Source organism: Drosophila gunungcola, chromosome 3R (assembly GCF_025200985.1).
Source record: "Drosophila gunungcola strain Sukarami chromosome 3R, Dgunungcola_SK_2, whole genome shotgun sequence".
Taxonomy (NCBI): Eukaryota; Metazoa; Arthropoda; class Insecta; order Diptera; family Drosophilidae; genus Drosophila; species Drosophila gunungcola.
The window spans coordinates 14430779-14447205 of record NC_069139.1 but is presented as its reverse complement, the minus strand read 5'-3'; the positions used below and the strand labels follow the sequence as shown (position 1 = coordinate 14447205).

At 41.8% G+C, this 16427-nt stretch overlaps 4 protein-coding genes across 12 annotated transcripts in view; 2 read left to right on the top strand and 2 right to left on the bottom strand.

Annotated features, from left to right (window-relative positions):
- Window positions 1-16427, bottom strand: part of LOC128266697 (uncharacterized) — a 75499-nt gene that overhangs the window by 25964 nt on the left and 33108 nt on the right. For all 6 annotated transcript variants that reach the window (XR_008269072.1, XM_053003388.1, XM_053003389.1 and 3 more), the window contains exons 3-5: window positions 8222-8344; window positions 287-457; window positions 84-231 (exon numbers count right to left, since the gene is read on the bottom strand). Coding sequence is in view for 5 of the 6 variants with exons in the window: in XM_053003388.1 (XP_052859348.1) it covers window positions 84-231; window positions 287-457; window positions 8222-8344 (442 nt within the window). In the remaining variant the exon portion in view is untranslated. The remainder of the gene's footprint in view (window positions 1-83; window positions 232-286; window positions 458-8221; window positions 8345-16427) is intronic.
- Window positions 3814-5054, bottom strand: LOC128266715 (trimethyllysine dioxygenase, mitochondrial). Its single transcript, XM_053003423.1, has 2 exons — window positions 4807-5054; window positions 3814-4751 (listed from the first exon to the last, which is right to left on the bottom strand). The coding sequence occupies exons 1-2, from the start codon at window positions 4994-4996 to the stop codon at window positions 3847-3849; spliced, it is 1095 nt and encodes a 364-aa protein (XP_052859383.1). The 5' UTR covers window positions 4997-5054; the 3' UTR covers window positions 3814-3846.
- On the top strand, window positions 5386-6358 carry LOC128266723 (eukaryotic translation initiation factor 3 subunit G-2). Its single transcript, XM_053003437.1, has one exon. It carries the CDS (start codon window positions 5436-5438, stop codon window positions 6249-6251), a length of 816 nt encoding a protein of 271 aa, XP_052859397.1. The 5' UTR covers window positions 5386-5435; the 3' UTR covers window positions 6252-6358.
- LOC128266711 (serine/threonine-protein phosphatase 2A regulatory subunit B'' subunit gamma-like) lies at window positions 8752-10425 on the top strand. Of its 4 annotated transcripts, XM_053003418.1 has the most exons (4): window positions 8829-8945; window positions 9059-9844; window positions 9900-10075; window positions 10127-10425. In XM_053003418.1, exons 2-4 carry the CDS (start codon window positions 9092-9094, stop codon window positions 10215-10217), a joined length of 1020 nt encoding a protein of 339 aa, XP_052859378.1. In that variant the 5' UTR covers window positions 8829-8945; window positions 9059-9091; the 3' UTR covers window positions 10218-10425. The 4 variants fall into 4 exon arrangements, with proteins under 4 accessions (XP_052859375.1, XP_052859376.1, XP_052859377.1 ...); XM_053003415.1 differs by having other exon boundaries at window positions 8752-9844; XM_053003416.1 differs by lacking the exon at window positions 10127-10425 and having other exon boundaries at window positions 8752-9844; window positions 9892-10064.

Below are 16427 nucleotides of genomic sequence, written 5' to 3'. Positions count from 1 at the left end.
TATAACTTTAAAAAACCTCTTTGTGAAACAGGGAGTGACTAGTAAGTAAAGTTTATGGAAGTAGTTTATTGCCCTTGACTTACCTGTTTTCCATTTTGCACTTGTTGTCGCGCACTTTGCAATGCGTTTTGAAGTCCTCAAAGAGCTTCAGGCATTTGCGTTCCTGTTGACAGACGGACAGGGCATGGTTGCAAGTTGGTAGTGCATCAATGGGATAAGGATCCTTCTCGGCTGCAAAAATATGAGTTTGAATGTGATGCATGTGCAAAGCGGCTACACGAAGTACCTTTCTTCAGTACGAATCCGCATGGGTGATCGAAGAGAAAGTCCCGAAAGTGATTGCAGTCGGGATCCATGCCGGGCTCCTTGCACAGGCAGGTGGGCCGGAAGAACTGGAAGGCCTGCAGGGTGCGGAGGGCAGCCTGGCACTTGGTCACCGTCACCGTGCTGCAGGACACTGCAAATAGGAGAAGGACCGGCGCTATTGAGTACAACATGTTGTGGCAAGTGAGTGACAGCTGGATCCATTTGGGGGATTGGGCGGATATGCTTAATGATCTTTAAATGGCAGCAGTGCTTAAACTTTGACATTCAATGTCGTGCTGGTTCATTTTGGGAGCTGCACATCGATTACCCACTGGTCAAATGGGTACACTAAGGAAAATTGTGCTTTTAATACCCAATAAAATCAAAACCAACACTAAATTATTACACAGTTACTATCACACTTCAAGCCTAAAACTCCTAGCTGTTGTTCCTTTAAGAAACAAATTATTATTTATAGACATTTGGATAAATATAATATAAAGTTAAAGTAGACTCTGAAAATTAATGCATATTAGACCTTAGTTACTATTCAAAAAGGAGAATACGCTTACTTAAAAAGACAATATTTCTCTACAGATTTCAAGGCCACACGAAACACATTAAATGTAACCTTTTTTCAGTGCAGGTATGGGCCATGACAGTTGTTATAAATGGCAGTCAGACAACTACAAACCAGACACATGTCATAATAAGAGCCTAGAGAGGGGTTGCAGCAACTACTATATGAATAATTGAGTCTCCAAACAAAACGGTCGATTTAAGCGGCCAATGAAGCGCTGCGCAGAGGACGTGGTCCGGATAATATTTTATAACATAATAAATTATGTTACACATAGCCACATACAGCAACGCATTTACGTGGGTGTGTGACAGCTTATTCGAGCATATGACAACTACTATGGCAAACAAAGGGCAAACATCTGTTGGCCATCTATTGTCCTTTTGGCCATAAAACATAAGCCCTACTAATAAACCCGGCTACGCCAACACTTCACAAACACAGCCAGCAGAGCCGGAGACGCACACACATTGAGAGGGACTCGTTTGGCTCGTCATAAGCCGTAAAATCGCCAAAAAGCAAAACAAGCAAACTGCCGGACAATGGGCGCCCAGCATAATGGAACCACGCCATGTGGTTCACGTCACTCAACTGACCCAATCCCAATCCCCACATCCATCCCCATCCCCAACCGCATCCCCATCCACATCCCTAACCCCTGTGATTGCCCCACGACCCCTCCAATAACGCCCTTGTCCCATGCAGACCGGACATGATTATTTGCTAGTTGAACATAAAGTTGCTTCCGAAAGCGGATTTTCGGAACACTGGCATCGACTGCGCAACAAGTGAGATTTTTCACAGGCATCCATCATTTTTATGCCCCTTGGTTCTGCACAGTTTTATTTTGCTTTCTTGTGTATCTGTCTTCTCGGGTTTTCGGATTTGGGGATATTTTGGGTCCCCTCGTGGTGTCAATTAAAGCTCGTTGGCTGCAGATCAGAGGCGAAACGCAGACTACTTTGGTTCCTACACAAAGATGTGCAATTTGCTGTTTTGAAAACTTGTTCAATAAAATTCCAAACGGATGATTAATCCAGATGCCACATATCAAAATAACACATAAGACAAATTTTTCAAAACCGGGTGGGGATTGAAAACACTCTGAAAATAATTATATATTGTACACAAAATGCAAAAACTTTGCATGGGTATAAAAATTTAAAGTATTTTCTTCACCGAAAGTACCAACGACAACTGTTATATAAAATGATTTCGAATAATTTTTGCAATAGTTTGTCAAAATATTGACAGAACCTCTAGTTTTTTCCCAATATTGTGCCATGCAGTATTGCTTTTATTTCTTAAAGTTAAGGTTCGAAGACTTTTCTGTCTGTGTGGCTAGTGCAACTATATTCTTGCTAATATACCGAAGCTCCTAGCCACCGGGTTCTCTTGGCATGTGGCACCTGGCTTTGGTTTCGTCATCGCATGCTGGGCGATCATAAAAAATAAAGCCAAGGCGAGTGGTTTTTATGCTTCGTCGCCATCAAGCGACGCCATTTGCTGTTTGTGTTGCTTTTTTTCGCTGCCGCCGCCATTGCCAATGCCCTTGCCTTTTACTGTTATTGTTAAGTCCTCAATTCGTTTTTATTCGAAACGCGTTTCCGGTTGTTGAGTTGGTCGCTGAATTGGTTCAATGATTTCTTTGTTTGCTTGTTTGTTGTTGCTGCCATCCGACTGTGTGTGTGTGTGTGTGCTGTCCGCTTTTTTGCAGTGCTTTATTTGATTTTAGTTTGATATTTGTTTTCCCTGCCCCGGCCATTGTTTTTATTATTTTTTGGCTTTTTATAGCCGTCTGTAGGTGAAATTTATGAGTCATTTATTAAGTTTAGCTAGCCATCCAGGGTCGCATTAATTATTATCGAGCATATTAATTACGAGTGAGTTAAGCAAGCACTTTGTGTTTGAACTATTTCGGCCGGAATGCCCTGTTTCCTGGGAGAAAACATGTGTGTCCTTTGAGTCCGTACTGCACTGAGTGCGCTTGTTGATTTTATTGAACCATCGACAAGTGCCCGGGTGGCTCAAAGTGAGTGCAGCGTTTTAAAACGGAAGTGGAATGCCGAAAAGTATGCCATGCAAAGGCACGACTGCTGCGCTGCAACTTCCGTCGAAGAAAAAGCGAGCAAAAATATATTTATCGCCCAGCTGGGGCATCGAAGCTGCTTTTAAAGGCTTTTACGGGTCGTGACGGCGCATATGAGAGCTGTGTGAGATACGCGAAAGCGGAAAATCGGGAAATCGGGAAGCCGGGACAAGCGGGCGGGAAAACCTGCATGAAATGCAATTATCATAAATATTCAGACACCGCTCGCTCGCCCGCTCTCTTTAAGGCACATCCATATTTGGAGGACATTTAAAGGACAGCTACGCGACAGCCATTAACCTGCACGGCCAACAAAAAGTAATTTCACTTTTAAATGAAAAAGTTCAAAGTGCGTTTGTTTATGCCACACACACACACACACACACACATACAAAGAAACCCACATGAGAGACTGGCCATAAAAACAAATGCCAAATGATTTTTGTTGCCGGTTTTCTGTATGTGCTCCACCTCCCCAATGACAAAAATTAGACGCTGGCCAGCAATTGTAATCGTAACTTTTTATTATGATGCGTTGGAATTTGCAATCGAAATTGAATTGGAGAAGAACTCAGTTCAGTAGAAGGAAAATATGTTTTGTACAAATTGGAATTTCGATTTGAGACATGGCAGTTTTTAAGAGTCACAATATAAATATTTATTAAATGGTGTACAGCTAAACATAACGAATAACTTTGTTTGATTAATTTATAAAGAACTAATGATACTCAAATGAAAGAACTTCCAACTTTGTTTGATCAAATGATAAATAACTAAAGATACTCAAATGAAACTCCATCTAAGACTTTGTTATATACACTTTCGTGAGGTAAAAAAAGCAATCAAAGTGATTTATTTATCAAAAACTGGTTTACTCTATAATTCCCAGCACTCGAGCCTTGCTTAAAAAGTCAGTTCGCTGCACGTAAGAACCGGACATAGTGCGACTTCCTGTATAAGCCTGGCGACCATGGAGTACCCGCCAGTTGTCGAAGAGCACAATGCTGCCGGGACAGAGCTTCAGACTCCACTGCTGCTCTTCGTCCCTAACAATCTGCAGAAGTTTCCGCAGACTGTCATAGAACTCGGCCATCTGCGGCTGTGGAATTGTATCGAACACAGCCCGATCGTAGACATTGAGCCTGAGTTGAACGAATTCCCCAGTCAGGGGATCCATCCGGATAATGGGGGCCGTGTGGCGATGGTGCTCCCCTTTTTCTACGTACTCCCCGGGAACCTGGATCCTGCACAACACATCATAGGCGGAGGGAAAGCGACGCTTCAGTTCGTGCACCACATGCAGACCATCCACAAAGAAATTTTCACCGCCCGAACCCGAGTGTTCGATGCAATGCAGGGCCTGCAGTCCAGCTGCATCGCAGAAATACGTATTATCCGTATGGGAACCCAGATAAAGTTTGGTGTAAGCGGTGTCCGCGTGATCGGGCTTGTCGCTAAAAGTCCACATTTCACCAAAGAATGTTTTCATCAAGGGAAAAACCCGACGCAGAGCCAGTTCGGTCATGTTTGGAGTGGGCGGCACATCATCGATGAAAACAATGCCATAGCGAACCAGAGATTCAACCAAAGATCTGACCACCTCATCACTGGAAACGAGCTGGGGCAAAGAGAATCTCAAGTGCCGTTCATTCTGCAAAATAATACAACGATTCCAGGGCGTCAGATTAGTGGACTTTGATCGCCGGCTTATCAACCGCTCCAGCTGGGAATCGAAGATAAAGTCCAGGTCATAGCTGGACTGGTGACCGTCACTCCCTAAGATTAAACCAAAAATTAAACTGAGACTGAGTGCAGTTACATTATCACTTACATTGCACTTGTAGTCTTATCCCTTCGCACTTTACCTCCAACGATTTCACATCAGCTGGCAGATCTAAAAGATCGTATCGCCTTTGATTTGTATCCAAATTTAGGCACTCCCCACAGCGACAATGATCGCGGAGCCAAAACTCATTGATCTCCAGACTTTGGCCGGTTTTCGGATGCTTCAAGAGTAGCATGTTAATGTCAATAGAACGACCGAATGATCACAGGAGTGAAAGTGAACTAGTATTTCAAATTCCGATTTGACTTTAGCTCGCACTTAAATAGACTCTTATCTATGGAAGAGGGCTTGCCTCTCGCTCTCAACAAAGTCGGTGATAAGAAACTATTTACACAACATGATTCCCGCAATAATGTGTTCAATTTGGGATTTTTCAATGCTTGTATAGTTGTTTAAGTGCTAATAAATAAGGATAACCAGCCTGTGTTGAACAGTGCATTTAAATTAATCTTAATTTGGTTAGAGTTGTTTAGTCTTTAGTGGAATTTTCAAAATACATCCCATCGAAACAGGCTGCCTTGTAAAGTTTCAGTGACTTTTTTAGTTCGAACTGACAGTATCCCAGTGATTTTTGAACAGTTTCGTAGCAGTTGTTAGGTAAAGTATCTCCAACAATGAAATCCTTTAATAACTCCTGGGCCGACGAGGTGGAGGTGGACTATGTGGACGGACTGCGGCCTTCGAATGAGTACATCGAGGGCGACTACAAGTACGTGACGGAGTACAAGTTCAACGAGGAAGGCAAGAAGGTGAAGGTGGTGCGCACCTTCAAGATCGAGAAGCAGATCGTTCCGAAGGCGGTGGCCCGTCGTCGCAGCTGGGTGAAGTTCGGGGACTCCCGCTCGGACAAGCCGGGGCCCAACTCTCAGACGACCATGGCCTCCGAGGAGATTTTTATGCAGTTCATCGGCTCCAAGGAGTTCGAGCAGGGCCACGAAGTCCAGTTGGACGTGGGCAAGAATATCGCCAAGTGCCGCATTTGCAATGGCGATCATTGGAGCGTCAACTGTCCCTACAAGGGCACCTCCATGGATAGCAAGACCATGATGGAGAGCAAGGCCAATGCTGCAGCTGCCGCTGCTGTCAGCGATCCCAACAAGACGGGAAAATATGTGCCGCCCTTCATGAAGGACGGCGGGGGCGGGGCCAGCGGCAAGGGCTGGGGTCGCGAACGAGACGATTCGTCGGCGGTTCGCATTTCAAACCTATCCGAATCCATGACCGAGGCTGATCTCGAGGAGCTGGTTAAGAAAATCGGGCCCCACACCAAGATGTATCTGGCCCGGGAAAAAAGCACTGGCCTCTGCAAGGGATTCGCCTATGTGCACTTCAAATTCCGCCAGGATGCAGCCGCCGCCATTGAAGTGCTCAATGGCCATGGCTACGACCACTTGATACTCTGCGTGGAGTGGTCCAAGCCCCAGACTTAAAGGGCATTGCCTTATAGCCTTGTTTACTCGATTCTCTGCTTCAATTCGAGAACGGAAATGAGCTGCAGGCGCATATAAATCAAAATAAAACAATTGTTGCACCAAGAGGAAAAAATGTATTATTTTAATATCATTTCCGTTATATTGGCTTGCATATTGTTGCAGCGAATTCAAAGGTCTTAAAAAACTTACACAATTACAAAATCCATTTACTTTTTTTAATGACATGCAACATAATGTAAAATAATTCTATCATTATTATTACCTAAAAAGTTTATCTCTTTACCAATTTAGGGCTGTAAATAATTGAAAGAACAATTTAAAATGTAATAAAAAATTTAAGAAATATGTTCGATATTTTCTGAGTGCATGGCATAGCGAAAGCTCGGCGAACCAAGGCCGATAATGCTTCGTTTTAAATGCGATTTTTCGTCGGGATTTCGCCCCAAACCAAACAAAGGTGAAAGCCACTTCGGGGCGGGCGGAAAAGCTGAGAAATGCCACAAGACGCTGGCCGGACTGAATGAACATTAATAATTAAATATAAGAGCGGACTTATGCGCTGGATACGCGAACGGAGCTCGAGGAGTAGGACACAAACTACGCGACCATGACGATGAACCGGGAATGGAGTGGTGGGTGGACGTGGATGTGGATGTGGATAGTGTTCGCGGAAAAGTCCCGGCTTAGATACACATTTTGAATGAGGGGCGGATCAAAGCGAGGCACAAAAGAAATTTATTTCCATTGTTGTTGCTCTTGCGGTGGGTGAGGCACCGGCTAAAGCGGAGTCTAAAACAAATTACTGAATAATTTATAAATTAACTTTTTCTCCGCCTTTGTTTGAGCGGCAGAATGAATGTGAAGGTGAATGAAATGGGTGGGCAGGTGGATGTAGACCCCGTCAACCACTCATTTCTTTTTCATTTTGGGCCTTCAGGTCATGTGCGTTCACCACACACACTCTTCCAAAGAATAACCAAAATACAGCGGATTTAAATTAAAATGTTTAAAAAAATGAATATCCATTACATTGATTTGTATTTTAAGAATACCAATACCAAAACAAAATAGGTAAAATCCTTTAATACATAAAAATTTAGGTTTAGATTTTAAAATTTTGAATAATTTACGAGTATTTAAAAGTGCCTTTTGTTTGGTGTAATAAATGAGTAAAGATTTGTCAGCCAAAGCTTTGAATTATATAATACAACATAAAATTAGTGTTATGTTTGTATTATCAAAGAGCTTTAAATAGTAATACTGATATAATGAATCATATGTAAGTATGCAAAAGGCCCAATGAAATAAATAAAAATTGTGTTTTTAATTTGGTATTGATATTGGTATATTAAAATTACTTTAATGCGTTCTGGGATATTCAAGTTATATTATAGTAAGTTATTTTTTTTAATGAATATTTCACATGTTTGTGCCTCAAAATGTTACCCATACGCACAGTGCGACAGAATGCATTACATTCAGCCCTCCTTTTCGAACAGGGTATTGCAGAAACAGGCCATCGACTCAACGGGCATCGCAGCTCTCTAGGGCATTTGAATATTCAAATGCCTTTTGCCGGCGTTTCGTGGCCGATTCTGCTCCTCGCTCTTTGTTGCGCTTTAAGTGTACACTGTTATTTACTGTTTTATTGCATGCGCGCCTACTCATGGAACACACAAAATTGCTAAAAATAATTACACAGTTGTCGAAACAGCTACACAAAACCCCCTCGAGCAAATAAAAACAAAGGAAACATGAAATAAAATATATTCAACCGACTCGCACTGGCCGCGGAAATGAATTCTCAAATGACCAAAACTTGCGCATAATCAGCGATGGACGCCACAAGCACTCAAGAGCTCTGCAAATACTTGACACAAAAACCCATAGATTTTGTGTAAACACTTCATCAGCGCGCGGTAAAAATATCGATTTGATTTAAATTATATTTGTTTTATGATATTTACCTGGTATGGGCCCGCAGACACGCGGTATAATTTCCAATATGGCCGAACATGAGGGATCCTCGAAACATAGCTGACGTGCCAGGATACAATTCAGTATGGCCACGACGCCCTTAATGGTGGAACCTGAAAATAGAAAGCAGGCCAAATTTAATATAGTCCCGAGGGTCAACATTTGTACTGCTTTATATTATAAGAATGTTTTTTACCAATAGTTTTATGTCGTTTCTCCATAAAAACAATTGTAGCTTATACAAAATAAAGAGAATTATGAAAATACGTTTATGTTCTATCCCTGAAAAAGATGGATGTCAGTGAAGATAGGTCGATATTTTTAAGCATAAAACTATAGGTATCTTTAGTTTTAAAGTTTCATAAAAAAAATAATTAAAATAAATTCAAAACAGCTTTATTTAGTTTGAATTTTGTTCATCACCACAATAATAATTAGAATAATCCTAAATCTAGTTTTAATTACTTGTAATTATTGATATCAAGTATCAAATTTATTTATATGTTTCTCTGTCACACTTATGTCATACATCAGAACATAATTAATTTGTTTTGTTTTGCTGAGTTTGAAAAGTTTATTTCTTAGCCCCACAAACAATGGAGCTGGAATCGGAAATCACTGGGGCCATTGCCAATCTGCAGGTTTCCCCAAGATCTATAAGGTCCAAAAAGCTGGGGACTTTTAATGCGAATGCCCCGCTAAAACAACGCGACGGTAAGGATCACCCTTCCTTTAAACAAATACCAAAGTTCTTTGTTCCTCCACCGAAACCGGAGGACAAAGTCCGACGGCTGCTTCATCAGGAGGCCCACTCCCTTTTTCTTCAGAATCAGGCGGATGAACTTCTCAATTCTGATGATATGAACGATCTGTGGAAGACGCTGGAGAAATATGTGACTGAGACCACGAGATCTAGGCGACAGCTGGTCAATTTGGATGGTTACCTAAAGGTCGTTTCGGAAGTGGGCGTCAAGTGTCGAAAAATCATGACAGTTGCACTTTTCTTTGAACTGCTGGTAACCTCCAATTTTCCCGACATGCTGGAGATCATTTCCATTTATAACTACATGATGAGTAGAGTGTTGCTTGTCCAGGGACGCATTGGTCTTTCCTTTTACGATGAAATCGGACAGGGATATTTAAATGAGAGCGATGTGGAAAGATATATCACGGACATTATACCCACGCTGGAGCAAGTTAGTGAACGTTTGCAGCCCTCATTCGAGAGTTTTTATGTCTGCACTGTGGTCAAGAAAATATTTTTCTTCCTGGACCATCTGCATTTACGACGTATTCGAATAAGAGACATTGTATCCTCGGGACTGCTCTCGCAGTTACTGGAGCTGCGTGATACGGCGATACCCAAGGATGCCGCGGAAATCAAGACGACGAACTGGTTTTCAATGTCGGCAGCCTTGGAGGTGTACGAAAACTATCTTGATTTAGATAGGGATCACGATGGCATGCTGAGCAGAAAGGAGTTGTCTGAATACGGCTCTGGTAGTCTTACCACCGTTTTTCTGGACCGCGCCTTCGAAGTGTGCCGTACTTATGGCGGGGAAATGGACTACAAAACCTTCTTGGACTTTTACTTTGCAATGGAACATCGAAAAGTGAGATCGTCTTATGAGTACCCTTAAAATAACTTATCAACCCAAAGCCCTTAAGACTCTTCCAGCCTTGCACTACATTTTCCGCATCCTAGACATAAATCAGCAAGGATATTTGACAGCCCAAACTTTGCGGTATTTCTTTGATGGCATTGAAGAGCGCATTAAAGCTGTGCAGGCCGAGGTTGTGAACTTTCAGGACCTCAAAATAACCCTCAAAGATTTGATCAACAGGTATCTTAAATATCCTTTTGTAAATCATCCCTGATTAATTATTCTCCGTAGTGGACAAGGCGCGACTGTGGTCTCCATACTAATTGAATTCGATAAATTCTTGGCCTACGAGAACCGTGTACAGAATCACCAGAATGTTTAATAACCGAATTCCAGGCAGCAGCCACAGCAGCAACATGCAACAAGCAGCAGCAGCAGCGGCAGCAACTCACTTGCGGTAACAACATTAAGCCAAATTTAATTAAACTCCGGACTCTGTTCGCTGCACTTCTTTTATACGAAGGATTTTCATTTGTATTTTTTATGCCAGACAATTGTATGCAAATTCAATGTGTAAAGTTCCTCAAATATTTCGGCTCATACGTATTTGTCTGCATATACATAATTGCAAATTGCTCATAAATATTTATGCCGCTTTTTTAATTATGTTAATTCAGAGTGAGCAGCTTTAAGCATTTACAATGATTTTTATTGAAAATCTGACCTGAAAAAGGGTATAGTGGACAAAAGCATTGCAATTATGTTTATATGTGGCTCTTAGTTTTTATCATAATTTTTTGTTCTGCTTGCTGCTAGAGAGTGGTGGGAAACAGCGCTCACGGTTTATAAAACATTCATTTCAATTTCATTTCATTACGTAAAATAAACCAAGTCATCCGGACAGCAGACTGGGAAGACGGGCTGCTGTCTATCTAAGCAGTCGGCTTTGTAGCCACTGCCTACCGGTCATGGTCCTTCCGCCATGGCCACCTCCTGCTCCTGCTACTGCTCCTCCGAACCCTCTTCATCCGCCGGATGGCCTGTAAAAGTTGTACTTCACTGCTGCTCCTGAGTTTTCCACTTCTTGTTCCCCTTCCCCTCAACCATCCTCAACCTCCCACAGCTGCCCCACGCTCATTAACGAAATGACCGTTTGCATATTGCAAGTCGGGTGGGGAAGTCCCGGCTGAGGGGGAGAGTGAGGGGTAGATTCCGGAGCCGGAATAACAAAAGAAGTGCCTTCAAAAATTCACGAATTGCATGCGGAGCAGCTGAACTTACTCCGGGGCGACTGCAGGAAGTGGCCTACTGCCGGACCGAGAAGTAACCAGAATAGTGGCAACAATTGCATGGCCGCAAAAGTTTCGTCGACTGCCAGTACCAGTTCCAGTGCCAGTGCCAGTGCCATTCGAATTGTTTGCGGAAGTACAAATAAACAAAGGTCTAAGGGGAATCCAGCGGACGAAATAGCAAGTTCGGTTGGACTTAAAGTGTTTTATGGTTATTGGGTGCTTAGAATTGCATTGAGATATGCAGCGCGCGTCTGGCCCGATGACAGCAAAGAAATTATCAGCGAATGGCCGTGGATTGGGGAACAATGGTCCGCATTGCTAGCCGCAAATTGCCAACAGACTGGGACTGGGACTGGGACTGGGACTGGAACGGGGACACTCCGCTCAATCCCCGGCGACCCATTTGGAATCACTTAAAACACACAAATCAAGCAAAAGTTGAAAACACAATAACAATTGTTTTGGGACACACCATAAATTTGCATGCCAAGAAGAGTAATGCTCCCAGCCACATAGAAAAAAAGCGAAATAGGCACATAAATATGCGACCGACCGGCGGTCCTGTTCCAGAGCTCCACCTCCACATCCACCTCCCCCTCCAAAACTCCGCCGACGACAACCAGAACAATTCGTTTGTGTCACAATCAGATTCGGCACAGGCACAAAAATGTTCGCATTTCGCGTTTCGCGCTCGCCATGTTTCATGAATTATTTCCCCGAACCCCAAAAAGTTTTCGACCAAAAACTTTGACTGCAGAAAGAGGCCAGAAAAAAGGCGAAGGAGGCAAGACATTGACTGGGAACTGGCCAGTATTGCAGGCCAACTCCCGCCGCTGCTCAGCGCTGCACTGTTGCAAAATATTTTCTAAAAAGGTTATATAAACGTTTACTGAGTTTGGCTCCTACCCTTAGATTTATTCATTTTTTTTCTTTCAATTTATTTATAGGCTGCCAAAAATGTTATAGTCGCCATGCTTTTTTTTGTAGGCAAAATTAGTTGTTAACAGCTTTATTAACTTTATTAAACTTTTATTTAAATTAAAGAGTTTAACCTTAATATTGCTTAGATAAAAAAAAAATTTAATATTTTTAATTAGGTTTGTTTTTAAGAATTTTGAGAAATCCAGAGGCTTAAGCCAATCCCTAATTCTATAACAAGTCTATAAATAACCATTAAATACCTAATAGCACAAATAAATTAATTAAAAAATGTTAATGTTGGCATTTGGCTTTGGCAATAGTTAAGAAATTAAAACTCTAGCATTTTTCTCTGTGTGGCTTGTTTGCGTTGATTCGTGCGGCGAACATTTCGATTACCATTTTCCCTGGTGGCGCGTTGCAGGCGGGGGATTCCTCCAGTGTTTCGCATTTTCTGCAACTTCGACGAAGCGCCGCCCTATGCCCTTTGACCCCCAGCCCTCCTGCCACTGCCACTGCTGCTGCTGCTGCTGCTTCTGCTGCTTAAATTTCAATTGTGTGCCGGGGGCGCTGGCCCGACGCTGGAGCACTCTGGTGCAGGCTTTAATAAATTATGGCCCACCTCGGGGGTGGCGTTCGAGAGGTATATTGTTGGTGTTGCCGCTGCTGCTGGCCCTGCATGCCACTTGGAAAAAGTTAATACAACAAATGCGCTACCATGCTGCCCAACTACCCGACAGCAACAACAATTGCAATAACAATGACCGCATTACGAGGCCGCGAATGGTTGCTCGAAAAGCCAAGTCGGTGGCAGTGGCAACATCAACAACATGGCCGAGAAATGGCAGCTTTACAACTTCCGGCAAGCAAGGACTATGGACTGCGGACTACGGACAACGCAGGACGAAGGGTCCGTCCCTGTAATATGTTCGCTGTGGCTGCCGGGTTTTTATTTTCCCGCTACTGTTGCTTGGAGGCCATCCTTATGTCATTCGGGATTATTTTGTGGGTTAAAAACTAATTTTCGGTCATGAAGTGGATTTCGCATGTTGCCGACATTCGGCGGCCCATAAATATGCGGCACTGCCAACTACACGGAGCTCACACAATTTGCATGGGCCAGCGTATAAAACATTGATTTCACTCCAGTCGCCGGATCAATGTAGCGACTTAAAGCGGGCGGGCGTGGATTATCCGCAATAATACTCATTCTGGGCGGAGCTGTTAAGGCAAATGTCAACAGTTGAAAGTGCGTGACCAAATTATTTCATTTCATTTTATTTAATTTATGGTCCGGCCCCGAGTGGAAGTCCTTGCCGCCTCGCCTACTGGCATTTAAATTTAACTACAGTCAGACAATGCGAACAGAGCTCGGCGGAAAACAACATTAACAGCAGCAGCAACATAAAATGTCGCCTGCGGCCATTTTCATGGGCAACCAACCGAATTGGGTGTTGAAGTTGGTGTTGGTCCTCGACCAAAACAACGAAAACAACCACCCCCAAAAAGGAACTCCAGGAATGAAAACATTCGAGACTAGTGACACGACTGATGGATACCCGGGATATTTGATGGCCCTTACAAAATATATGCTGTACTTAAAGCATTATCTTCCCTAGCGGAAACATTAATATATTTTAGAATTTCAGTTTTAGCCTTGTCGGTATACCTGTTGTATGCCAATTAAACTGTTCCAATTAAATCTTTTTAAATGTATTTGCATAATATACCTCTGTACGCTATAATTTAAAATTTATCAAATGGTATATCTGGAAGATTTAATGATATTGGCTGTATTAAAAAATTAAAAGCAACACAAAATGCTACCAGAATTGAGATTATAAGGATATCAATATCAGTTTATTTTATTAAACATGTGCAAATGCATGATAGCAGAAAGCATTTTACTAAACACAATATACCCCTGGAAAAGTACAAAAAGCGGGTATAAAAATCTGTCGTTCGAGGGGACAGGGACAGAATAACGAGAATGCTGCTGGGGATTATGGTCAATTATGTGTAAATACAATTATTGTTATTGTTGTCGCTGTTTCATGGTGTTGTTATTGTTGGTGCCTGTATTGATGTTGTAGTTGTTATTGCCATTGTCATTGATGTTTTTCCATAATTATAGTTACCGATGTGCAAGGCATCAAATTTGTTATTTTTACAGCACGCCAGGCTGATGATCGATTCATTAAAATGCACCAGTTTAAAACGCCAGCTAGTGACCTACCCTGCCTCGTAAATGTCGCTCCTTCTGATATTGTCCTTGTTTGGTTGCTTGGCACGTTTCCCGTGATTTAAGTACATTGCCAGCAAAACGAAGAATGAAATCAGGAAACAATACAAGAAATGTAAGTACAAGTAAAGAAGCATTTGCAGAGACGCTGCAGTAAATGCCTTGGTATCACTGGGTGGTCTTTCCTATTCTGGCTTAGTCACGTCACCAGTGCAGCGCTTGCCAAGACTGTGATTTCAAGGGGGTTACGTGGGGTTTTGCAGCTTTAAGTATTAAATTTTTATTTATTTATGTAACAGGGCAGTAAGTCATGCTGAGGAAAACACCTATCTTACCAAATCAAAAATTATTTGTATTGACTTAATATGAAACATGCCTGATATATATCAAAATAATTTAAAAAATATTGTTATTCCCTGGGAAAACGGTTTACAACTAATTATGTTCTCTCTAAAATTTAGTTTACTATTTTCATTGGGGTTATAAAAATAAAGGTCTTATTATAATATGATTTAAATAGGGTTCACATAAAGCATTTAATTATACGCTTGACTTTTATTGCAATTGTCTAGATTTTTTCGTAAGGTTCTAAAAAGTAACTGCCTTAAAAATTAAAATCCAGTTATCCCTGCAAACATAATAATTTGAAACCCCGCGGGGGAACCTATTAGTAAACATCATAAGCTTGTTAACTTCGACACTCCGGAGGGCTCCTCTTAAAATGTATTCCACTTGCTAAATGTTATTCAGCTGCCGGCATTATCAAAAAACCAAAACAAAATAAACACATCAATAAACAGAGTTGACAAAGATTTGATTGCATTATTATAAAACAATTTGCATTCGATAAAAGTCAAAAGCAGCGGCAGGCAAAGTCATAAAAGTCGCGCAATGAAAATTGGAGCACCATCCATCCCTCAAAGAAAAAAGGAAAAAAAGCAGCTGAATCAGGAGCGGAGGCCAAGTCGCTTTTGTTGCTTTTGAAATGAGGAGGAAAAGAAATATGCAAAATGCGCATAAATCTAAAGGCTCGACATGGGACACGGGAAATCACGGCGGAGGCAGGCTTCGGATAAGTTCCCATCTGCCTCTGACTTGGACTGAAAGAAAACGGGATACTAAATAGAGTTTTTATTCGTACTCAGTAATAATCTTTTAAATGCTAACACTGTGTAGTGCTTAAAGAAAATTAAATTTAGAATGGCATTAAATTAACTAAGTCGTAAGTGATCATTTCTTTTGCGAATAAGTTTATAAAATTATATCATTTAACCATTAAATGTAACCAGGAAAAAACTTTATAGCTTATACATTTACCATAAGAAAATGTATCATGATATTAAAATGTGTTGTTTAACTATCAAAATAAAATTTAAGGAATTTTGGAATTTAAAAATATATGAAATATTTTTAGCAAACGATTTTTTAAGTGCTCTCCTCCTCTGTGGGAAATCGAATCCCTGGCTGGCAGTGCGTCCACGTTCGCGCATGCAGAATAAATGATTTTCTATTTGTTAAGTCAAAGTGAAATTGTCTAGGGGCGGGCGACTGAGCGTGAGCCTTGTGTGTGTTGACATTTCTTTGAGCCGCCATCACTCACTGGCTTAGAGAAGGAAAAGAAGAGGGCTCACACGAGCCAAAGACAACATTTTCAGCATTTACATTTCATTTTTTGTCGTTCGTCAAATGTTTTGGCCGCCTTGCCGTCTCATTTACAAGGAATTCCATCGCCCCGCAGCTGGGGAAAGAGGTCAAAGGGCGGCACATATGTCAAGTGTTGCGCTCGGGTCGAAGGTTTTTTAGCGGCAGTGTGAGCTGCAGCACTCCCTGTGTGTGGGTCTCTGGGCCAGCATCTCTGGGCCAAGCTAAAAAAAAAAAATAAAGTATAGGTATACATTTTTATTCTTATCTTCCCGTTCTTTTGGCCCATTTTTTTTTTGTTTTTTCCCTCTCACTTTTGTACCATCTGTGTGCTTCTTTTTGCGCCTGCTGCTGGTGCTGCTGCTGCATTATCCTTTTCCCTTTTTACGTGTGTCCCATTGTTTTAAATTATTTATGCCTGCGTAAAATATTCAAAGCTTTGCCAAATGCAGAACAGAGGCGGCGGAAGTGCGGGATAGCACGGCAGTGACGTGAAATT

What these genes read in the sequence shown, in the direction of transcription:
- LOC128266715 (XM_053003423.1), bottom strand. Translation starts at nt 4,996, where the DNA reads ATGCTACTCTTGAAGCATCCGAAAACCGGCCAAAGTCTGGAGATCAAT. An exon ending in GATAAGACTACAAGTGCAAT is followed by an intron (nt 4,752 to 4,806) that starts GTAAGTGATAAT and finishes GTTTAATCTTAG; the next exon opens with GGAGTGACGGTCACCAGTCC.
- LOC128266723 (XM_053003437.1), top strand. Translation starts at nt 5,436, where the DNA reads ATGAAATCCTTTAATAACTCCTGGGCCGACGAGGTGGAGGTGGACTAT.
- LOC128266711 (XM_053003415.1), top strand. Translation starts at nt 8,828, where the DNA reads ATGGAGCTGGAATCGGAAATCACTGGGGCCATTGCCAATCTGCAGGTT. An exon ending in TTGCAATGGAACATCGAAAA is followed by an intron (nt 9,845 to 9,899) that starts GTGAGATCGTCT and finishes AAAGCCCTTAAG; the next exon opens with ACTCTTCCAGCCTTGCACTA. An exon ending in CTCAAAGATTTGATCAACAG is followed by an intron (nt 10,076 to 10,126) that starts GTATCTTAAATA and finishes TATTCTCCGTAG; the next exon opens with TGGACAAGGCGCGACTGTGG.